General features: G+C 51.0%; 1 protein-coding gene across 3 annotated transcripts; it reads right to left on the reverse strand.

Annotated features, from left to right (window-relative positions):
• Positions 1-47: 47 nt before the first annotated feature.
• On the reverse strand, positions 48-22,834 carry LOC310751186 (T-box-containing protein TBX6L-like). 3 transcript variants are annotated; one of them, XM_083590342.1, is made up of 9 exons: positions 22,580-22,674; positions 13,961-14,093; positions 10,508-10,610; positions 8,402-8,566; positions 6,089-6,235; positions 5,373-5,443; positions 4,621-4,706; positions 1,715-1,937; positions 48-1,075 (listed from the first exon to the last, which is right to left on the reverse strand). In XM_083590342.1, the coding sequence occupies exons 2-9, from the start codon at positions 14,020-14,022 to the stop codon at positions 646-648; spliced, it is 1,287 nt and encodes a 428-aa protein (XP_083446468.1). In that variant the 5' UTR covers positions 14,023-14,093; positions 22,580-22,674; the 3' UTR covers positions 48-645. The 3 variants fall into 3 exon arrangements, with proteins under 3 accessions (XP_083446468.1, XP_083446466.1, XP_083446467.1); XM_083590340.1 differs by lacking the exon at positions 22,580-22,674 and adding an exon at positions 17,555-17,639; XM_083590341.1 differs by lacking the exon at positions 13,961-14,093 and having other exon boundaries at positions 22,580-22,834.
• Between the last annotated feature and the right edge of the window lie 1,193 nt (positions 22,835-24,027).

Raw genomic sequence — 24,027 nt, forward strand, 5'->3', positions numbered from 1 at the left:
CCACAGCGCTCTTGTGGCTGCAAGAGAGTGGGTCTCTTACCCTGAATATGCTTAAAGGAACATTTCCTTTATAGCTCCTGGACTCCTGGAACTGAGAAGTGGTAGGGAGTATGCAAAGCTCTAGCAGTGATCCACTCCCTAACAGAGTTGTCCCATCCTAGGATTTGGGGCAGGGTGCAAGAGAGAAAGAGGGTGCTGTTATTGTTTCACCTGCAGCAAACAGATTAGAGGCCTTTCAGCTGATTAATACTTTTCCATAAGGCCTCCTTTCTCTTGCTTGATATTTGTTCCTTTGTAGGTAGCTCTGTGTCTCCTCCTTGTCAGGTGGAAAAGGGAGAAAGATCTGCCTAGAGCACTTTCTTCGTGTGTGTGTGTGTGTGCTTCAAAAACCAATGAAACATTCTGCCATTTTATTGAAGGAAATTGGGGTGGCAGGAGTGGATGTGGAGATGTATGTCTTGGCAACTGTCCCAATTTTCAAGCCAGCGTCTTGACACATGCTCCAAACAAGCTTTCCAGGGTTTAGAATGGCTGCTCTTTGGTGGAGAAATGCAAAGGGGAGAAGAGTAAGAAGCCTTTCTTTGCAAGAAGTATAAGGCAGATCTCACAAAGTCTCCCCTTCCCTCAAGTCTTCCTCCTAGCCGTCTACCAGCAGGCATAGGGGAACAAGGAATATTGGCTCCAGTCTGCCATGGCGCCTGGGGGGTGGCCTGAGGGCCCCTGCGTACTGTAGTCTGTAGGAAACCCAGAGTAGCTCATAGGGCGGTAGGGTGTCGGTGGAGGAACCACCCACTGGCTGAAGCTTTGGTCAGGGGTGTAGGGGCTGTACATGGGCCTCCGGGATCCTGCTTTCCCTGCAGGGTCAACAGCCATGGCCACCATCCCAGAGTAGTCCTGTGGAGGGAGAGTAGCAGGAAGTGGGGGGAGATTGGTGGCGAAGCCGCTGTCTGCTAGTTTGGGGTCTTGCTCAGGAACTGGGGCAAAGTCCAGCTGCGGGGGTCTGGCTCGGAATTCACTGAGAGATACTCTGTCGCGGAGGGCCCCTGAAAAGGAGCCTTCGCCAGCCTCGTGAAACCTAAAAGAGAAGCCAAGAAGAAGATGGAAACAAGACAGAGCCCACCTCAAGAAGCAGGACCTTTCAGGGGTCCTGGTAGCAGCCTCCGCAGGTGGGCATCTTCTGAGAAAGCGTAAAAATGTGACCTGGGGCTTTGGTCCCTTGTCACGCCACCCAAGAAACCTCTTAACTCCACAAGGGCAGCACCCCATCCGTCCATCTAACCACCCACTGTGCATTGTCGGCCGCCTTTCCACATGGAAATCAGCCATTAAAAGCTTTTACATTTGGAATTGCTTGCTCATTCGTTCATTGCTAATGGAAATGAACACCAGCGGAAGGGTATCTCGTGGGAAAGTGTTTGCCTCTTGCCCCGACTGTGTTTCTGTATTTATAGAAATATATCTCTGCTGCCTTTTGGCTCTCACCGCCCCAGCAAGGTGGCTTACAAATTCCATTCTTACGATACATAAAAAAGGTTTCAGGTGTGTTTGGAGTGCAGAGAAGAAAATCAAAGCTGCTCAGCGGAACAGTATAAAGAGCCCTTGCCTGAGCTTCTGGGACCCAGTAAGAGCCACCCCCTTGGAACAGAGACAATCCTGATGGGCCATTATGGCAGGAGTGTCTACAAAGTGATGCTACTCCCCAGCCTTCTCTTACCTGTATGCTTGTAAGGAGGAAGAGGGAGGCGGGGGAGGTGTTGGCACTTGCTCTTCTTGGGTGGTCCTTGCACTCTCCTCCACCCCCTGAGACAGAGCCCCTGCAGGGGCAGAGGAGGAAGGGTGGCTGCTTTGCTCCGAGACCCAGATGGGGTAGCTGCCGTTGCCGACTGGAATAGCATAGCTCTCCTCCTTCACCTCCATGTTTTCATGCCTCGTAAGAGCTGACACACAGAGAAAACCAACAGTGAGAGCTTCCTCTGCCAGGTCCATCTCCCAGCAGAAAAGCCTGCAAGGTACCTGGTCTGGTACCTACACCTGAACACAGCACCTGTGTTGAGGCTGCTTGAAGAGTCATGGGCTCACCTGAGGAGGCCTCAGAGCTGCCGAGAGCTGCCTAAGGACAGGTGGGTGGTGCTTGCTGGCATCAAACCGGAAGCCAGGCAAGGTGCCCATCATGCCATTAGCCAGGGGGATAAATCTTTTATGGCAGACCCCAGATCTCCCCTCCCTCCCCTCATTTTTGGCTTTGCTTCAATAGAGCTGTTGAGGCAGAGACATGCAGCCCACCCATTGCTCAGCTGCATCTGCATATAAATCACCATATTTTTTGCTCTATAAGACACACTTTTTCCCTCCTAAAAAGTAAGGAGAAATGTGTGTGCGTCTTATGGAGCGTATGCAGGCTGCGCAGCTATCCCAGAAGCCAGAACAGCAAGAAGGATCATTGCTTTCGCTGTGCAGCGATCCCTCTTGCTGTTCTGGCTTCTGGGATTCAGAATATTTTTTTTCTTGTTTTCCTCCAAAAACTAGGTACGTCTTATGGTCTGGTGCGTCTTATAGAGCAAAAAATACGATACCTTTTGCAAATATTCTGAGCTTGTGTGTCTGGCCATTGAGTACTTGGCAACTGCATGACTGACATGCGGTGGGCAGGGGGTGACTGAAACTCAAACTCTGGCATGGAGTTGGGGGATTTAAGTCTTTGCTGTGTGGCCTAATCCAGATATTGGGGGGGGTGCTCACCTGCTGTTTGCTGTGGGGGAGAAGTTCCCCTTTGCTCCATTGGGAGCTTTTCTTTCCAGTGCCAGTTTAAGAACCCCAATCTGGACTGGAATGACTGCAGGGGGCAAAGAATTGAAGCCCCCTCAACACCCATCTAGATCGAGTCCGCTGAATTATTATTTTTTTTAAAAGCCAATCACACCAAAATGGCTAATGGGATGCTTGAGGGCCAAACAAGATGGCTTGTGCTGATTGGGTGGCAGCTCTTCCTAATTTAACACACTCAGAAGGAATTCTACAAAATAAGAAAGTGAATAAATACTGGCATCATTACTATCATCATCATCATCATCATTTATTATTATTTATACCCCGCCCATCTGGCTGGGTTTCTCCAGCCACTCTGGGCGGCTTCCAACGGAATATTAAAATTGCTGTTGTTTAGTCGTTTAGTCGTGTCCGACTCTTCGTGATCCCATGGACCAGAGCACGCCAGGCACTCCTGTCTTCCACTGCCTCCCGCAACAACCCTTTAAACATTAAAAGCTTCCCTAAACAGGGCTGCCTTCAGATGTCTTCTAAAAATCTGGTAGTTGTTTTTCTCTTTGACATCTGGTGGGAGGGTGTTCCACAGGGCGGGCGCCACCACCGAGAAGGCCCTCTGCCTGGTTCCCTGTAACCTCACTTCTCGCAGTGAGGGAACCACCAGAAGGCCTTTGGAGCTAGACCCTGGTGTCCGGGCAGAACGATGGGGGTGGAGACGCTCCTTCAGGTATACTGGGCCGAGGCCGTTTAGGGCTTTAAAGGTCAGCACCAATACTTTGAATTGTGCTCGGAAACGTACTGGGAGCCAGGGTAGGTCTTTCAAGACTGGTGTTATATGGTCTTGGTGGCCTCTCCCAGTCACCAGTCTAGCTGCCGCATTCTGGATTAGTTATAGTTTCCGGGTCACCTTCAAAGGTAGCCCCACATAGAGCACATTGCAGTAGTCCAAGTGGGAGATAACTAGAGCATGCACCACTCTGGAGAGACAGTCTGCATAACTTATACAAGCTGTGTACTTTTTTTATTTTTAGGGGTGGGGAAGAGCAGAGCATGGATGGGTCTGCCATTGAATTATTTCTACCTGTAGCTACCAGAAAGAAAGCAGAACCAGTTTGGTTTTTGAAAAGTTAAGTCCTGTTAAGTCACTAGTGGTTCCTTTACTGCCCGTACTCTGGCTGGGCCCCACTTTGCCTCTCCTTTCCACCACCACCCATTGCTCCATCTCCAGGCTCCAACACACCTGTAGCATGCTTTGGAAATGGGGAGCCAGATATAGAATGGATGCCAGCACACTGCAGGGGATTCTGAGCAGCCTTTTGGTTCCCCCATCTGCATGATCAGCTGTACAGTGGTACTTTGGTTCTCGAACTTAATCCATTCCAGGAGTCCGTTTGACTCTCAAAACCATTCAAAAACCGAGGCACGGCTTCTGATTGCCTGCAGGAGCTTCCTGCACTCAAGCGAAAGCCACGTCAAGACGTTTGGCTTCTGAAAAGCTTCCGCAAACTGGAACACTTACTTCTGGGTTTGCGGCGTTCGGGAGCCAATTTGTTTGGGAGCCAGGCCATTCAAGTACCAAGGTACCACTGTAATTTTTTCCCAAATGCAAATACATTTGCTGTTGAAATAAATTATCTGTACTAGCGAATGCAGGCCGGTGTATGAACCGGCTCACACTTCTGCTGAGATCACATTTGAGGAAGGAAAACATTGCATCTTTACACCTCACTGTGGCCCATAAAAACCTGCCAAGCTCTCGGTGAAGTCAGTCAAATGCCGGGTGCCCTTTTTTTGGGGGGGGGCGATCAAGGCAGGTGATGCATCTACCCAATACCTGGCAGGGTTGTTGCTTGTTACCTGGTTCCTCCACGCCAAGTGTGGGTCCTTCCATCAATGTCCTCTTCTGACCTTTGGCTGAACTGTTTTTCTGAACTTTTCCCTCTCTGAGGAAAGAGTAGTCAGTGGTAGGCGTTTTGCAGCTCTCTAGATTGGACCTTACAAACCCCTGCTAGATGAGGAGCTGGGTAGGGCCCTCGGCTTGCCACAGATGCCTTAATATGGCGTAAGATCTTCCTCTTTGTCATGCAGGGAGAGTCACAACTGTGCCTTTTAAAGGGCAGGTCCCGTGGGTTAAACCACAGAGCCTAGGACTTGCCGATCAGAAGGTTGGCAGCTTGAATCCCCGCGACGGGGTGAGCTCCCATTGCTCGGTCCCTGCTCCTGCCAACCTAGCAGTTCGAAAGCACGTCAAAGTGCAAGTAGATAAATAGGTACCGCTCTGGCGGGAAGGTAACAGTGTTTCCGTGCGCTGTTCTGGTTCGCCAGAAGCGGCTTAGTCATGCTGGCTCATGACCCGGAAGCTGTACGCCAGCTCCCTCGGCCAAAAAAGTGAGATGAGCGCTGCAACCCCAGAGTCAGCCACAACTGGGCCTAATGGTCAGGGGTCCCTTTGCCCAAAAGTTGGCATTTCAACAGGTCTCCCATTGTGAGACAGAACCCCCCGCCCCCAAAAAACCCACCCACACATGCAGGATACGACCCACCAGGCCATTCTCCACTGGTGACGGCTGTTGTCACGAGGAAGGCACCTGAACCAGCCCTTGACCCACCTGCGGGTGTTCTTCCCGTGTTCTCGGAAGCCTTTAGCAAATGGATTGTTGTAGATCTTGAGTTTTGTGATCTGGAAAAAGAGACAAGAGTCTAGCGTTAGCACCAAACATCCATCTCTGTTATCGCCCTGCCCTGCCCCACGTTTGGGATCTTGCCTTTCCAACTTGGTTGAGGACCAGAGAGCTGCCTCTTCTTCTCCCCAACCTTTGCAGAGAAATTTAAAGAAAGTCCCAGGAGACCTGAAGAACCCAGCCCTTAGTTTGCTCCTCTTTGCAGGCCAGAGTGCCCCCTCTTCCCCACCTGTGTGGGGTGCCTGTCCTTCAGCAGCTTGGCTCAGAGAGTGTCTGAGCCACAGGTTCTGCCACTGGACCCCTGGAAGGGACCACCTGCAGCAATGTATAGGCAAGAGGATCCTGCAGGGAGCTGTCACAGTTTTTACGGTCACTAGGCCCTGGGTCTACGGAGATTTTAAGGCAGCTGCTCTGCGCAAAATGTGTTGTGGGGACATGTGCTGCCAGGAAGGGCCGCATGAGACCGGGGCTGGCTGGTGTCCTGCAGAACATGCTCCAGGCTCAATACTCCCCTCTGTTTTGAATATAGGCCCCCTAATATTTGGGGAGCTCTGCTGTGTCCACGAGCAGCAACAGCCACAGCCCTCCACAGCTTTTGTAGCAGAGGCTCAGGGACAGGGCCCAGCCGACCCTTTGCTGCCCACCTTCTCGTTCTGATATGCCGTGACAGAGGTGAAGACTGTCTCTGGGAAGCTGAAGGTTTGGAAGGCGCTCCAGTGGGTGCTGAAGAGGTTGTCTGCCTGCATGACGTGAAAGCGAGGCTTATAGCGATGCATGGAGTGGAGAATGACCTGGAGGAAGACACAGAGGAAGTGATGATGATGATGAAGAGTTTGGATTTGATATCCCACCTTTCACTCCCTTTAAGGAGTCTCAAAATGGCTAACCATCTCCTTTCCCTTCCTCCTCCACAACAAACACTCTGTGAGGTGAGTGGGGCTGAGAGACTTCAGAGAAGTGTGACTGGCCCAAGGTCACCCAGCAGCTGCATGTGGAGGAGCGGAGACGCGAACCCGGTTCCCCAGATTACAAGTCTACCGCTCTTAACCACTACACCACACTGGCTTCCTGATGCAGCCAGGAAGCCTCCTTTGGTGGGAACTGCTGTCGGGAACGAAGGAGGGAGCACCTCAGCCAGTGTTTGAAGCTGAACGTCGAGGGGCGCTTGCCATTGTGCAGTTGTGGGGGGAGGCCTTGCCCAGAGAGAGAGAGAGAATGAGAGAGAGCCTTTGTGCAGGGGGAGCCAAGACGCTTTGCCTAAGGAAATCAAATCCTTCCCCGGACTGATTTTGCGTGCCATTAAAGTACAGCGGCAAATAAAACATTTTAAATGTGTTGTAAAGTGCAATATACAAATGCGACACTAGATGGCAACAGTGAGCTATCCCAAATTCAGTGTATTTTTTTTTAATTAAGGCATTTTCACAGTGTTTTTTTATGTCTGTAGATTCCACCTAAGAGCGGCAGCAGAGGGGCAAACACACCTGTCAGAGCTGCCCGAGGTCCCAGCTCACAAAGGACCAACGCCACTTCGTTGTTAAATACAAAAGTCTTTATTGAAGTTCAGTTTCACTTCCAGAGCCGCAGCGTGCAGCTCTACGTCTTAACATTTAGACCGCTGATGCTCCGTCTGAGTCTCCTCCCCCCTGACACCAATTTAAGACTCTAGCCTTACTCCACCTCTTCCTCTGTTCTTTCCGCCTCTGGTTCCGCCTGTCCATTGGGGTCTCACCCTTTCTAGACTCTTCTGACGCTGAATCCCCTGAGCCTTCCCCCTCCCTCCGGCGGGCTTTAGGAGCTGGTTCCCCATCCGGGTCTCCTGCTGTCCCCCGCGCCTGTACATTTGAACTTGGCGCGCGCGCCCAGCCAGCAACTTTCCTCCTGACCGTTTCACTGCTGCTGTCACTGCTTCCCCCTTTGGGGAGGCTAGCTGCAACTGACCTCCCCTCCGTTGGAGGCGTGGTCAGCCCTGACTCACTTTCTCTCCCCGCTGGAGGAGACGCTGGCCCTGACACATGTGACTCTTCCCCCCCACTACGCTCTGGTGGGGAAACTGGTCCTGATCTCCCGCTGCTGCTTCGGGGTTCCCCGCTGGCTCCTTGTTTCTGGTGCGTCCCCCCTGGGACCCCCCTTGCCCTGACCATCGACGCCCCCTTCTGGGAATCTTCTGATTCGCTGGAGAAGCTCATGGAATCTCTCGGGCCACTGTCATACTCCCCTACGCTGCCCTCGGATTCTTCCCCTTCGCTCTCCATTTCCTCTCTCCCCTGTGCTCCTGCTCCTGAGCCCCTGACAACACCCTACTTTTTAAATCTAATTTTTATCAAATATTCTGTTTTAAAATTTAAAGCACTCATTTTTACATCCTTAAGATATCAATGACTTCCCTTCTCTTTCCATGGTTCATTTTACATATCATAAATCCCTGCATATTTTACAGAAACTATACCATTCAGTATTCCATTATTACATCCATCAAAACTTATTTACACTGTTGAATCTATCTTAACGCTGCCAGCATTTTCAGCTGCACACAGTTATTTCCCATATATTCAGTAAACGTTTTCCAATCTTTTCTAAGCGTATGTTCCTCTTGCTCTCTTACTCTACAGGTTAAATCTGCAAGTTGTGCATATTCTGTCAGCTTAAGCTGCCATTCTTTTTTAGTTGGGACCTTGCTCGTTTTCCATTTTGGGGCTAACAAAACACGGGCCACAGTAGTGGCATACATAAATAACTTTTTTTGACACCTGGAGATTTCAGTCTGAATTATCCCCGGACATGCCCTACTCTCTTGCAGCTCCAATGAGGGCCATGCAAGAGGGCGCTGCGGTGGATTGGGCCCTGCTTTCACCTGCCTCAGGCCTCCCCTCCCTCTCCTGACCCTCCCCTCCAATTTCGCCTAATGTCTCGCTGCACAAACTCCCTCCCTTCTCCCCAGCCCTCTCTTGACATACGTGGCCATGCTGGTCCAGGGTGTTGTTGGTCAGCTTGAGCTTCTGAAAGGAGATGGGCTCTTTCATCCAGTGGCTGCCCAGGGCAGGGGAGTCGGGGTGGACATAGGTCCGGCAGGGAGGCTGTGGCTCCGCCTTCCCAGCAACTTCCCACTGGTCCTTGTTCCACTGGGAGATGAGGAAGAGAAAAGATGAACAGACCTCCGCAGCATTTCCCGCCACATTCACTTCCCAGGTCACTGCTTGAACTGTGGGATCACTCCTGTAGTGATCCCACAATCATCCTGAAGAGCTTGGGGGTAGTGGGGGGGTCCACTGGCCATGGAGGACCCCCCTCCCATGGAGGAAGAAGAGCGGTTGGGCTGAACAAGCAGCTGAGGTCCAGGTTCCCAGTGCTGCAGATGCTGCTGCTTCAACCTTTCCGGGCCTGAGTCCTCAGGAGCCCCCCAAGTGCCCAAAGATAAAGGTAAAGGTACCCCTGCCCGTACGGGCCAGTCGTGTCCGACTCTAGGGTTGTGTGCCCATCTCACTTAAGAGGCCAGGGGCCAGCGCTGTCCGGAGACACTTCCGGGTCACGTGGCCAGCGTGACAAAGCTGCTCCAGTGAACCGGCACCAGAGCAGCACACGGAAACGCCGTTTACCTTCCCGCTATAAAGCGGTACCTATTTATCTACTTGCACTTAGGGGTGCTTTTGAACTGCTAGGTGGGCAGGAGCTGGGACCGAAAGACGGGAGCTCACCCTGCCGCGGGGATCCGAACCGCTGACCTTCTGATCGGCAAGTCCTAGGCACTGAGGTTTTACCCACAGCGCCACCTGCGTCCCTGGGTCTGCCCAAAGATAGACCCATAGAATTGTAGTTTGAAGGGACCCCAAGGGTCATCTAGTCCAACCCCCTGCAATGCAGGGATCTCAGCTAAAGCATCCATGACGGATGGCCATCCAACCTCTGCTTGAAAACCAGAAAGTTCTTAAAAATTCAGAAAGTTCTTTAGCCAGGATCTCCTTTCCAGTACAGTGGTACCTCTGCTTAAGAACTTAATTCGTTCCGGAGGTCTGTTCTTATCCTGAAACTGTTCTTAACCTGAAGCACCACGTTAGCTAATGGGGCCTCCTGCTGCCGCCGCGTCACCGGAGCACAATTTCTGTTCTCATCCTGAAGCAAAGTTCTTAACCCGAGGTACTATTTCTGGGTTAGCGGAGTCTGTAACCTGAAGCATATGTAACCTGAAGCGTATGTAACCTGAAGCGTATGTAACCTGAGGTACCACTGTAATACCATTCACATATCCTGAAGGGAAATAAAAATGCATACTCCAGTCAGAGCAATAATGCCTCTTTGGATGCAAGTCTACAGAAGATATATCTCACTATTTATTATCTGTAAACTGAAGTGTCTGTAACCTGAGGTACCACTGTAATTTGAAGCCTGATGGAGGTTTCCCTCTCACAACCTATTTTTATCAACATGTTTCCATTTGACTGCTGCTTCCCCTACCCCAATAAAAGGTAAAGGTAAAGGGACCCCTGACCATTAGGTCCAGTCGTGACAGACTCTGGGGTTGCGGCGCTCATCTCGCTTTATTGTCCGAGGGAGCAGGCATACAGCTTCCAGGTCATGTGGCCAGCATGACTAAGCTGCTTCTGGTGAACCAGAGCAGCGCACGTAAATGCTGTTTACCTTCCCGCCAGAAGTATTTATCTACTTGCACTTTGACGTGCTTTCGAACTGCTAGGTTGGCAGGAGCAGGGACCGAGCAACGGGAACTCACCCTGACGCGGGGATTCGAACCGCCGACCTTCTGATTGGCAAGCCCTAGGCTCTGTGGTTAACCCACAGCGCCACCCTAAAATGCTCCACAAAAGTCCAGTCAGACAACGGCCTTCAACAACCTGGAGACCTCCAGATATTTTGGACTACAGCTCCCACCAGCCCTTGCTTGCCGGCACAGCCGCCCAAAACAACTGGGGGGTGCTTAGGCTGGCAAAGGAGGAATACACACCAGAGCAATTTTATCAGAAGGCTTCTGCCTAATTGCCGGACCCTTAATCTGTTAAACCAGTCAGAAGGAGCCTGGATCACACCCAGACACCGAGAAAAGCCTTTACCTTGTACCTGAAGCTGTCCATTGGCACAAAGTCCACCAGCATGAGATACTTCGCATAGGGGATCAAGCCCGTAACTTTGATCTTGCACTGGGGAAACATCCGCCTGTGGAGAGGAGGAAAGATGGCCCTGTTTATGCTGGACTCTCCAGGATGAAGCTTTTCAGAGGGGAGGGGAGGAGCAGCAACCAAGAAAGACCATGAACTTCCTCTGTGCCCTCAAGCCAGTCTCAGCTTTGACCAGAAGAAACTTGGCTTCAAAGCTGGGCTGATGGCTTGTGTAGCCGCAGGGGGAATAAGGTCCCAGTTTCTTTTAGATCAAGGTTCTAGGCCTCATCATTGTTTTAAAAGTGTTGGGAATGGGCACAAGATGTAGGTCACAACATTATGATTGGGAGATTGGGAAAAATTATGGAAAACTGATTTAAAATTTACAGATTGTTCCCTATTGAAGGAGAATTACATGGATGATGTATAGATGTTACACAACACCAGTGCAGTTAGGGAAAATGTACAAAACTAGTTCAAATATATGTTGGAAGTGTAAGGAAAAGGAAGGGACATTTTATCATATGTGGTGGGATTTTAATGTAATTAAAAACTTTTGGGAAATGATATATAATGAATTGAAGAAAATGTTCCATTTAACATTTGTTTAAAAAACACAAGGCATTTTTGTTGGGGATTGTAGAGAAAGGCCTGCCAAAAAAAGCTGAAAAACATTTTCATGTATGCAACAACGGCCGCGAGAGTTCTGGTAGCACAAGGATGGAAGACTGAAGAAACCCCAACTAAAGAATCATGGCAAAAAAATTGACGGACTATGCAGAACTGGCAAAACTGACATATAAGCTACGGGACAAGGATAACTGTGACTTTAAGGACGAATGGGAACCCTTTACAAAGTATCTGAAGACGCAACAAAGCGAACTGGACTCCTTGGCTGGTTTTGAATAAACATTCACAAACTTTTTATTGATAATAATCAGCTAAATAGTTTGAGGATCTATACAACTTTGTAACATGCAGAAAACAGCAGTCTCAGAGAAACCAAAGACTGGAACTGAGGGAAGTCGGGGCGGGCGGGCGGGGTGTGTGGGGGGGAGGGTGGGGGGAGGGAGGAAAAATGGGGGGGAAACAAGGATGATATGTTTCTGGATAATATGTCTTGTTTTAATTTTGAATAAAAAACTTTTTTAAAAAAGTGCTGGGAAACTAAGGAGGACTTGAAAGAGGGATATTTTGGTTGGGGGACAGGACCTCTCTTGTCCTGAAGCCCAGGAACCCCTGCAGGAGCTCCTCCTAAAATCTGCTTAGACACAACGGGGCCATGTTGGGCTTTTCTCTATGATCCATCTCGGGTTTATAATGTTCAAATTGCCTCCTCACCGTTGACTTTGGATTTGAAGCCGACCAGATTTATTTAATGGAATGGCACAAGTGCTGCAAGAAGGATGGCTATGCTGGTGGGTCTCCTCTAGAGTAAGCCCTTGCCCTCAACTACCAGAATCAAGCTGCAGCTGGGAGGGTGTTTTCTTACCCCTGGCAAGGAAGAAGGGGGGCCCAGAGCCCAGCGGAACCAAGCAAGATGCCCAGAGGCCTATCTGTGGACAGTGGGGAGGGCTGTTCCCAAGAAAGGAGCCCTTCCCCTGGAAAGGGTGATGAACAAACTGCACCCTTTGGGGTTTGTGGCACTGGAGTTTTGCAGGATCTGACCTGCAGTCAGTGTCTGCCTACTTGGCTAAGTATAAATAGGCATCTGTTTCATCTCCCACATGGATTACTGCAATGCGCTCTACGTGGGGCTACCTTTGAAGGTGACCCAGAAACTACAACTAATCCAGAATGCTAAACCAGAGACTGGTGACTGGGAGCTGCCGCCGAGACCACATAACACCAGTCTTGAAAGACCTACATTGGCTCTCAGTACTTTTCCGAGCACAATTCAAAGTGTTGGTGCTGACCTTTCAAGCCCTAAACAGCTTCAGCCCAGTATACCCGAAGGAGCGTCTCCACCCACATCATTCTGCCTGGATGCTGATGACCAGTGCCAAAGGCCTTCTGGCAGTTCCCTCATTGCGAGAAGCAAAGCTACAGGGAACCAGGCAGAGGGCCTTCTCGGTAGTGGCGCCCGCCCTGTGGAACGCCCTCCCACCAGATGTCAAAGAGAACAACAACTACCTGACATTCAGAAGACATCTGAAGGCAGCTCTGTTCAGGGAATTTTTAAATGTGTGACATTTTTGTGTATTTTTGGTCTTTGTTGGAAGCTGCCCAGGGTGGTTGCGGAAATGGGCAGGGTACAAATAAATTATTATCATCATCATCATCATCATCATCATCATATTGCCAAAATAATTTTGAAAAGAATGAACTGAAATGGGGGCTGGGATTCTGAAATCAGGAACGGAAGACGCTGTTTTGATTGATCGATTGATAATTACATTCGTATTCCACCCTATACCTGCAGGTCTCAGGGCAGTTGACAAGACAAAACCATCATATTAAATATATGAAATACATAATAAAAACAAAAACAACCCAATAATTCCCTCCCCCCGCTCCCCAACACATTTTTAAAGGGCGTTGGATGTCAATCAGCCAAAGGCCTGGTTAAAGAGGAATGGTTTCATTTGAGCAATTGGCAGCCGCTCTCTGGAGTTTCAGGTAACCAACATCCCTGGCCCTGCCTGGGATTGCTGCAATGGTGCTTGGCATGTAAAGGGTGCCTGCCATCTCTTCACTGAGCTACTAAAGGTAAAGGGATCCCTGACCATTAGGTCCAGTCGTGACCGACTCTGGGGTTGCGGCGCTCATCTCGCTTTACTGGCCGAGGGAGCCAGCGTACAGCTTCCGGGTCATGTGGCCAGCATGACTAAGCCGCTTCTGGCGAACTAGAGCAGCGCACGGAAACACCATTTACCTTCCTGCCAGAGCGGTACCTATTTATCTACTTGCACTGGTATGCTTTCGAACTGCTAGGTTGTCAGGAGCAGGGACCGAGCAACGGGAACTCACCCCGACGCGGGGATTCGAACCGCCGACCTTTTGATCAGCAAGTCCTAGGCTCTGTGGTTTAACCCACAGCACCACCTGCGTCCCTCACTGAGCTACTACTTTCATCCAGATTCATAAGGAAATGACAATATGAAGAAACGTCTAGGAAACCAGGGAAGGACAATGCACTTTGAAGTCTGCCTTCCATAGCCTGGTGCCCTCCAGATGTTTTGGGCAATTCCTATCAGCTCCAGCTGTATGATCCTGAGGCTGGAGAGCGCTGTAGCCCCCAAACATCTGGAGGTTGGGAAAGTGGGGGTTAAAGGAGGATTTGCCTGAAGTGAAGCTCTGAGGGTGTAATCACCTAAGGAGGTGCTGCCCCGTCCCCTTGGCAAGGGCGACTTTCTAAGCCCCAAAGAAACAGAGATTCAAAAGGGCACAGAACAGCGTTCAGCTCACCTTCCAGATTTGGTGATGATCATCTCTGTTCCCACTTGATGGAACTTCATCCAGAGGTCCATATCCTCGAGGGTGACCGCAATGGAGCTGTGAGGAGACGAGGCCTCCAAAGATTCGGGAAGAATTTTGGCATCTTGGATGGAAAGAAAAGACAGAACCAGTACTTTGAGGGGGGGAAACCACGAATAACTTTAGGACAGCTTCAGCTGTCGTCACCGTAAATGTGTTAAAGAGTTTAGGGTGCTGGAAGATTCCTGGTTGCTTTAGTTGCAAGGAGCAAAGCCGGCTGGAATCACCCTAGACTTTGAGAAAAGCTTCCAACATTATCCAGCATAGGGGAACCCCCCCCCAGCACCCCCAAATGCTATGCCTTCCAGCGGAAGGAAGTCTTCCCCCAAGCTCTGCCTGCCCCCTGAAGGTTGACTCTCCTGCCCCTTCCAACTTTTAATGCTTAGTGGATATTTTTTGCTTAAACTGCTAAACTCCCCTGTGGCTGGTACCCAGAGAGGGCCATAGGCATTGCCAGCAAGAACACCGAACACATTTCTTTATGGTTTTCATATAATCATAGGGACCCTGAGGATCATCTTGTAGTCCAACCCATTTCAATGCAGGAATATGTAGCTGTCCATTTCAGGAACGAACCTGCAACCTTGGTGTTATCCAGCACCACAATCTAACCAATTGAGCTATCCAAGCTGTGCAAAGGAGAAATCAGGGGGTGGCGGCGGTGGGGGAATAGTAAACCACCTGTCCCCAAACAGTCTTTTGAAAAAGGGTGGGGTTTTTTGTTGTTTGGGGAGCATGGGGGATAGATAGAAAACTTCAACTCCCATCATAATTTACAATTGGCTCTGCTTTCTGGGGAGCTGGAGCCCAAGAACAAAACCCATATATATATATCGTATATGTCAAGAACCAGTAGAGAAGGGAGGGAGGAAGGAAACAGAGCACATAAAAAACAGTATAATGCATTAAGTACAGCATTAAATGTAGAATTAAAACCAATGGAAAATATTTTTTTTAAAAAACAGTGGGAAATATAAAATAATTACATTAAAATGATGTTAAAAAAAACCAAAACAATTTAAGACAGATATGGGGGTGGGGATTTGAGATAGGAAATCATTTTAAGATCAACAACAACAACAACATTTTAAGGATCGGGATTCTTTGCTTATTTAGCTTCCCTGTCAACCAGCGAGAGGGTGCGGAAGTGCTTCGTTTGTCTCGGTGAACTTCTTAAGGACAAACAGCAAAACCAACTTCCAAATCGCAGGCAACCCCAAAGGCAAAACAAGCCCTGCAGTTCCCCATCAGTTTCCTGCTTTGATTCAGCATTAATGGACTCCTGCAGAAGTGACACCCACTTTGCTGTGGACTGTTAACATCTCCTTGCCAGACTAGGCTCCATCTCCTCCAGCAGGGATTTGAAAGGAGCCACGAAAACGTTTTGAGCAAAGGAGGATGTTTGTCCCCCACTGGTCACAAAATACATCCTTAAAGAGAGGAAGGGAGGTGGGTTTCATAGAACGGATGGCTCTGGGCCAGGGGCAAGAGTGGGGGGTTCCCTGCAAGCAAGCTGGCAGAGCGGGTGCAGGAAAAGTTCTGGTGGTACAGCAAAAGCAGTGGCAGAGAGGGGAATCATGAGGCAGAGCCCAGGGCTCCAAAAAGAGAGACTTCTGTGCAAGGCAACTGCAGCACATTCTGCGGGAAATTAAGAAAATTAAGATAACGGGACTGCTTCTCTTCAAATAGCTGGGACATTTAAGAGGCTTGTGCACTGGCATTTGCTCAACCATGCTGAGTGGTGGCACCGGTTCTTTTTGCAAAAGATGGGGGCGATTGCGGCTGGCAGGAAGCAAGTTTCAGAGTTTGACAGAAGGTTGTCTGGGCTGGCATGAAGCACTGCCCATTGATCAACAAGCCGCAAGTTCTGAAACAATTTCTCAATCTAGAGGAGCAACCGATTTCATCAAATCATCGCAATGAAAACGCTTAAATTTCGAGGGGCGTAGGAGGCGTGTGTGTCTTATTTGTTTGGCACATATGCTAATCTCTCTTCACTTTGTAGCTTCAGATTGTAGCTCGATGTGGTGTAAAATGAAAGAATTGTGGAATAAATCACAGAAAGCGTGCCTTTGGCGGATATATTAGTTGTTGATTAAAAAAAATAGATTAAAAAATGGGAGGAAAATCCCCGATGTTTTCAGCTGAACCTCCTATAAGTCCCTGCTTCTGCCTCTCTCCCAATCCTCCATTAAGAGGTATCTGCCGGCCCCTGGTAGACAAGCAAAGTACACACACACACACGCGCGCGCGTTTCCCAGGTTGAGCCACAAAGAAGCAAACAGCCTCCAACCAACAGATTCCCCCCAAACAAGCAAAGCCTTCAGCCCAAATGGCAAGGCAGCCTGGAAACCGGGGGACCATTTGGGGTCACCGGGGACAATGTCCTTCATCCCTAGCATATGTCTCCTTACATCAGCAGAGCATTTGCTACGGAGCATGATAAAAACAAAAACAGAATTTATTATTTATATGCCACCTGTCTGACTGGGTGGCTCTGAACAAAAAATTGTCAAAACACAACACAACATCACACACTAAAAACTTCCCTGAACAGGCTGCCTTCAGCACGGTCACGGAGTTATACCATGAAGTATTTTACCAGTGACAGCCTGCTGGTGGAACAGATTTGGTTACCACTGAAGGTCGCAGGAGAAGTTTCTGACCCTCTGCTAAGCAAATGCGGTTTGGAGCAAGCGCATCTGAGCTCCAGAACAGAAATAAAAGTTCAGGAGGCCTTTCTGACCACCTGGGAGACCCACAAAAAGGCAGAATGAAGCCCGCTTGTTGGATGGGGGTGCAGAAGAAGAGAAGTTGTTTAGACTGGGGTGAGCTATAATACATACATACATACAGTGGTACCTTGGATTAAGTACTTAATTCGTTCCAGAGGTCCATTCTGAACCTGAAACTGTTCTTAACCTGAGGTACCACTTTAGCTAATGGGGCCTCCCGCAGCCGCCGCGCCGCCGGAGCATGATTTCTGTTCTCATCCTGAAGCAAAGTTATTAACCCGAGGTACTATTTCTGGGTTAGCGGAGTCTGTAACCTGAAGCGTATGTAACCCGAGGTACCACTGTACGTACATACATACATACATACATACATACATACCGCCCATCTGACCGGGTTTCCTCAGCCACTCAGCTTCCAACAAATTAAAACAGAATACGACATCAAACATTAACAACTTCCCTGAACAGGGCTGCCTTTGGATGTCTTCAGAAAGTCAGATGGTTGATATTTCCTTAAAATCAGGTTTTCCTCAATGCAGTCCTGCCCCACGGTTTGTGTGGGGAGAGTGGCATGGAGACAGCAGGCTGTCCACGCTTCGCAAGATAAAGCACACTCAGGTCCCAATCCAGGAGAGGCAATCAATACAAGAGCACAGCCTGGCTCTGTTGGGGCTTTGGTCTGTTCCTACTGTCCAGAAAGTCACCACAACTAACCTAGCAAGCCAGGCGGACACAGCTTCCCTCCTCTCCCCTCTGGAGCTTAAGAAATCCAGGAGTGCTCAGCACCTACCTGGTCCGGCTTGCATCTTCCCAGGTGCTGGAAGGAGCCAGAGAGATGTGTGAGGATCGCAGGAGTCCAGACCCAAACACACAACAGAGAGGCCAAAGGAGGAAAGACTCAGCTTGGAGCCAAGGTGAGTTCCTGGCTTATGAAGGTTTAACAAGTGGGGAGGAGCCAGCCCCGTCTCTCTCTCTCTCTTGCCCCCCCCCCAACCTTTGATGTCCAGCAGGAACAAAGAGAGGAAATATCTGCTGCTGCTCTGCAATGGCTGGAGAGTGGAGAGAGGAGAAGCCCAGTGAATTAACATGGCTTTGAGATACAGGAAACCCCACCAGGAGAAGGAAAGGCCCCTCCCTGGACAGCTAATGCCCACTCAGACCAGCCAAGCGGTGGGAGGTGCCAGGGGGCCAGGCACACCAAGGGAACCGTCTTCCTTACACCAGGGCCAGGGTTCATTAAGGTAAAGGGACCCCTGACCATTAGGTCCAGTCGTGGCCGACTCTGGGGTTGCGGCGCTCATCTCGCTTTATTGGCCGAGCGAGCCAGCGTACAGCTTCTGGGTCATGTGGCCAGCATGACTAAGTCACTTCTGGCAAACCAGAGCAGTGCATGGAAACGCCGTTTACCTTTCCGCTGGAGCGGTACCTATTTATCTACTTGCACTTTGACGTGCTTTTGAACTGCTAGGTTGGCAGGAGCAGGGACCGAGCAACGGGAGCTCACCCCGTTGCGGGGATTCGAACCGCCGACCTTCTGATTGGCAAGTCCTAGGCTCTGTGGTTTAACCCACAGCGCCACCCGCATCCCAGCCAGGGTTCATTACCCAGAGGCAAATGGGTCCCCTTATGGCGCACCGAAGCCCCTAACTAAAGCAGAGCTTCACCCTGAGAGTGGCTGGCCGGCCCAGCGCTTCCCGTCTCACTGAAGCCCAGCAGCCAAGCGAGGTCAGAAGTTCCCCTCCCTTCTCCTCATGCGTCCTCATCCACTTCTGTTTTCCAATGCGCAAGCACCTTGGGATGTTGTTGTTGCCATTGTTGAGCCGAGCTCCTCCCCAGAACTGGCTGCATCTCCAAGTACCAGTTCATAGAATGGTAGAGTCCAATCCCCGGCAACGTAGGTCTCTTGCCCCCCACATCCATCCATGGTTGGGCTCCAAACACCAACCTTGTGCTGGTCCAGGGGGGAGGTTACCGTGGGGCGAGGTCCAGGACCTGAGTCGAGGGTCAGCAGACAGTCCTCCACGGGCGAAGCGGGGTCCACAGCGAGGAGCCGGGCAAGGACAGGAACTCTGGGGGAACCGGACTGGGTGCTGGCCGAAACAGCTCTTCAACGACGTTGCTCCCGCAACCTGGGACTGGGCTGACTGGCCTTTATCTTCTCTGAGGCCAGGGGTGGTCCCGGCCCCCAGGAGACCCGCCTCTCCTGGCCTTAAGGCGAGCACTCCTCCTGGGAGAAACCAGCTCCCTTCGCCTCTCTGCCCTGAGCCTCTGCAGTTCAGGAGAGGCTGAAGGGTTACTGGACCCAGGGGGAGACTCACCTGTAGGCACTGAGTCCTCAACCACCTCCGGAGCCAGAGTGGATTCACCTGGTGCCTGCTCCTGAGGATCCGGCACAGGTGCAGGCGCTTCAGATCCAAGGCCCTGCCCCAGCTCGGCTGGCCCTGGAGGCGGGGACTCCTGTGCAGGCTGGGATTCCTCTGGTTCAGCCTCTGAATCGGATTCCCAGGCCATCACAAACCTTCTGGTTAACCGCCAGGTGCACTGGCTCACTGGCTGCACATCATTGTGGACCTGTCCCAATAGACCCTTTACTCTGCACCCAGTGGGTGCCACAATCACAGCCCAGCACTATCCTTGGGAATGCTGCCTTTTCATCTGGTCCAGACACCCCACCCGGCCGCTGCCAAACTGGTTTTGATCCAAGTGGAGAAAAAGAACAACTAGCTGCATTTTTAAGACAGCAATGTGCCCACAGCCCAAGTATGCTGCTCCAAGGCAGAATCCAGCCCCCCACTCCTCTGTTTGTTCTGGGTCTTGCAGAAGACAAATCTAAACAGGGAGTGCTGTTATGATGATTGGTTTGGTATTGTGCTCCCTGTTATGCTTTTTATCAGGTTTCGATTATTGATGCTCTGTAAAATGTGTTCTTAATGTGGCACACTGCCCTGGGATCTTTGGAGAAAGGGCAGAATTTAATCAAATTGATAAATAACAACTGGGAGGCAAGGAAGGAGGAGGATGGAGGTGGGGGGGGTCCTATCCAGAATCTGGAGGGGTGGGGATGGGCTGCTCAGAAGAACTCCTATTCTTGCAAAACAAGAGGAAGACTTATTTTTCTCCACCTCAACCCCCCACTCCTTCCTGGTTAGTTAGCAGCATGGAAGGAAGATGCGAAATGCTTCACAGCCACTTGACATCCCCCGGAGAGGAAAATGCAAAGGCAAGGGCTCTTTCAAAGGGCTCCACAGGCAGCTGCAGCGCCTCCTTTCATTGCTGTCCAGGCCATGCTCTTCCTCTGACTAGAACCTGACTGCGATCCGAGGCATGTTTACTTGTAAGTAAGCCTAAGGACGCGGGTGGCGCTGTGGGTTAAACCACAGAGCCTAGGACCTGCCGATCAGAAGGTCAGCGGTTTGAATCCCTGCGACGGGGTGAGCTCCCGTTGCTCGGTCCCTGCTCCTGCCAACCTAGCAGTTCGAAAGCACGTCAAAGTGCAAGTAGATAAATAGGTACCACTCCGGCGGGAAGGTAAACGGCGTTCCCGTGCGCTGCTCTGGTTCGCCAGAAGCGGCTTAGTCATGCTGGCCACATGACCTGGAAGCTGTACGCTGGCTCCCTCGGCCAATAAAGTGAGATGAGCACCGCAACCCCAGAGTCGGCCACAACTGGACCTAATGGTTAGGGGTCCCTTTACCTTGTAAGCCTAAGGAAACCAGCGGGTTATATGCAACCAAGTTCTGCCCAGAGTACACTGGGGGGAACTTACTCACAAGTAAATGTGCCCAGGATCCCTGCTCTCTTTAACTACATGCCTTTCATTTAGCTCAAACTTGGGTCTCCAGCTGTTGTTAGACTACAACTCCCATCATCCCTGGCTAGCAGGGGTGATGGGGACTGTAGTCCAAAAACAGCTGGAGGCCTAAGTTTGGGAAACCCTGATTTAGCTTCTGCTTCTGGGCTGGGGGCTGAGGGAGAGAGAGAGAAATAAAGCAGAGCAAAATGCAGCCGGGCTCAGCACCCACTTCTTGATACAATAAAGTTCAGCAGGCTTGACCATCCAGAAGCTTCTCAGATGTTTTGGGCTTAAGCCTTAGGACCAAGAGGAAGAAAGTCAAGTCTGCTTTGCCACCCTCACTGCCCCTGTTGTAAATAAAAAATTGCCCTTTTCCTTTATGGGGTATCCAAGAGCCCATATAGAGTCCTTACATAGGTTCCCTATTGGTAGGAAACCCCCTCTCCAGTGCAAAGGGACAGGAGAAAAAGGCCATCAGGCAGACCCCAACAGAACCCCCCCGCTGAAAGCTGCAGGGCTAGAACTCTGTCTTTTCTGTCTCAGTTGGGTCCTTTTCCGCTTTGAGGAGCTCCAGCTCCCTTGAATGCTCTGGGGAGGGAGCCGTGGCAGGCACACCAGCCCCCCCACTCCACCCCCCAGCTGTGACGCCATGGGCTGTGGCCAAATCCTCGCATTTCACACACACCCCACTTCCTCCACAGAACAAACTCCGCTTTCCTTCTCATCCCCCCATTCCGGCCCGCAAGCCTTTTGGTTCTTGGCAAGCGCCGTGGGCCCCACCGCCGCACCCCCAACTTTGCAGCCAAGGGGAATTCGAACCTGGACCTCCACAGGCAAAGTCCAGCATCCAGCTGAGGTGGCCCCTTTGCCCACAGAGTGAACCGCTGCTTTCATGAGCCGCAGAGGGTGCTGCTTTTGTGTGTCCCATTCAGGAGCCCCAAGAGAAACTCCAACACACATGTCCGCCGCCCCCCCTTTCGGGAATGTCCAGCCCTACACAAGAGCTGCACAGTGGCCAAAATGGGGTGGGGTGGGAGGAAGAGAGAAAATATATATCTGAGAGACCTTAAAGTTCTGAGGGGGGAAGGGGGGGGACCCACAGCAGCATTCAGAAGAGCAGCCATCCCATTAGTGGCAACTAAAGATTGGGGGGGGGGAGAGAAAGGGACAGCAATTTTACTTTCACACCAAAGAGTTTATTGGCATCTCTCAAAGAGCATCTGAATAGCTCTCAAGGGAGGAGAGGAAAGTGTTGATAGCTCTGGAGGGGGGGGGGGAGATAGATTGAGGGGGCAGGAGGGGCTGCTCCAGGCAGGGTCCCACGGAGGCCTGAGCTGAAGGATAGGCTGGGAGGAGAGGCTGGGGAAACGACAACAGAGGAGGCCTTCTGGACATTTGCTTCCATCCTCAGTGGATGCAGAGGCACCAAACAGGCCCTGCTACAGTCAGGCAGAGAGGCAGGATCAGGGCCAGCCCCCCAAACCCACAATGAGAAGTGGAGGCTGGGTTAGACGGGCCCCCTTTGGCCTGATCCTGCAGGCTCCGCAAGGTGGCTGCTTCAGGACCTTCTTGTGAGCCACAGGCAGGCGCAGGTTGGCAGGGGAAAACCACCTGTGACTGCTGGATCAGGCCACCGAGTCCAGGATCATGTTTTCAGAGGTGCCGATCGATGGAAGGCACCCAGCTCAGGTCAAAATGGACCAGCTTTCATCACACCTCAACCTGCGGCCACCTTGAGCAGCCAAAGCCCCCACTATGGGAAAAGGTGGGACCCCAAAGCACCCCCTCCATTGCAAAATTGGCAATGTAGGCTTACACCACAATATCCTTCTCAGCTTCAGAGGGAGGCAGAACTCAAGCCCCCCCCCCCCGGAAGTGGGGTGCCCCCTCATCTTCTGCGTGACAACCACCCAGGCCACGGCCTAGCGCATCTCCCTTGCCTCAGCCCAAACAGCCTCTGCCAGGAGCAGAGGGGAGGTGGAAAAGCAGGCCAAAATGAGGGAAGGGAAACCGCTGACTTACCTCAGCCCTTGGCCTGCCGTCGCTGTGAGCTTCTGACCGGAATGACAGGGCTTGAGAGCTAGGCCATGCTGCAGTGGCGGGGAGTTCCACTGGTGCAGCAATGTCTTCAACGATGGGGTGACACTTCCAGTGCCTACCATCAGCTCCAGGGCTGCCCGTTGAGTGAAGTTTTGGTCACATCAGAGCCAATTCCCGACCTAGAGCCCAGGAGAACCTCCTGGGAATGGCAGCAAACGCAGCTCTTGATGAGGACAGGGGCTGTCCCCAGTGCTCTCCATCAACTGTTCTTGGTGTGAAATTCTGCTAGGAGAGGGAGTCATCGCCCCCAAAGTCCTCTCCCCGCTTAAAAAAACCACGTCTCCCCTTTGCATCTGTTTGCTGTTATCTGCAGACTTCTCTCTCAGCTGCCCGAGTTTCCCATCCTCTCCTTTGGTCAGCCAAGGAAGGAAGCGGATCTGGGAAAGACAGGCAGGTGGATCCCGCAGGGGTGCCCACTAACTCACGTGGTGTTTTTTTTTTTTTTACGAAGGATCAGGCCAATCTGTGGTTCTGAGCCAGATTGAGCCTCCATGTAGAGTGGCACTCTATCTGACGCTGCTGGGCCTAAGTTGTGAGGCCATGGAATGACCTCGGGAAATTGCTTGGCACTCGGGAGGAGGGGAAGATTTGGGTCCTGCCTGTCATTGTGGCCAGCAATTTTGTTGTTGTCATGGATGTGGACTCCGGTCTTTGGGGAGAAAACCACTCACGAGCCTCCAATTAAAGCACAAATGGGCTGGTTCCCTTTGAATTTATTATGCCATTAAGTAGTGGAAATGCAAAGAGGTGGTGGCAGAAACATGGACCATTTACTCTCTTCTCCTTCCTTAGTTTTACAATCACTTTTGGCTTCTTGCTTTAAAACACACACAAGCCATTAAGTGTGCAGCTGAGGGCCTCTCACACTACACAACTCTGCCCCTGAGCAGCTTTGATGCTCTTTTTGGGCAAAAGGGGAGATGAAGTAGCAGACAGACTGAGCACCTGCTAACCACACACACACAATGGTTGTGTTTTTTTTTGGGGGGGGAGCAGATTTGCATCTCACCAGGAGACAGGGAAAGAATCAAACTGGCTAGGAGGTACCATCTCTGACCCATTTGTAATGCTTCAGGATTTTTTTGGAGATCCTTAAAAAAAAGCAGCCTAAGAAGACTCCTACAGCAGCTGGATCCGGCCACAGTGTGGGCCCATCTAGTCCAGCATCCTGTTCTCACAGGTGCCCCAAATGGACTCCCCTCAAGCAGTCCAGAGAAGATCCAGTTTGAGCTTCATGGCATTTGCTCCCAAGCTATAGGACATCTCTGTCAGGTGGTCACAACCAGAGAGACAAATACCTCCACTTCCAATGTTTGAGCAACGGAACAGGATATGTGTGTGTCAGATTTCACTTTGTCAAGATCCCCCTT

The sequence above is a fragment of the Podarcis filfolensis genome (assembly GCF_964270895.1).
Source record: "Podarcis filfolensis genome assembly, chromosome: 16".
Classification (NCBI taxonomy): Eukaryota; Metazoa; Chordata; class Lepidosauria; order Squamata; family Lacertidae; genus Podarcis; species Podarcis filfolensis.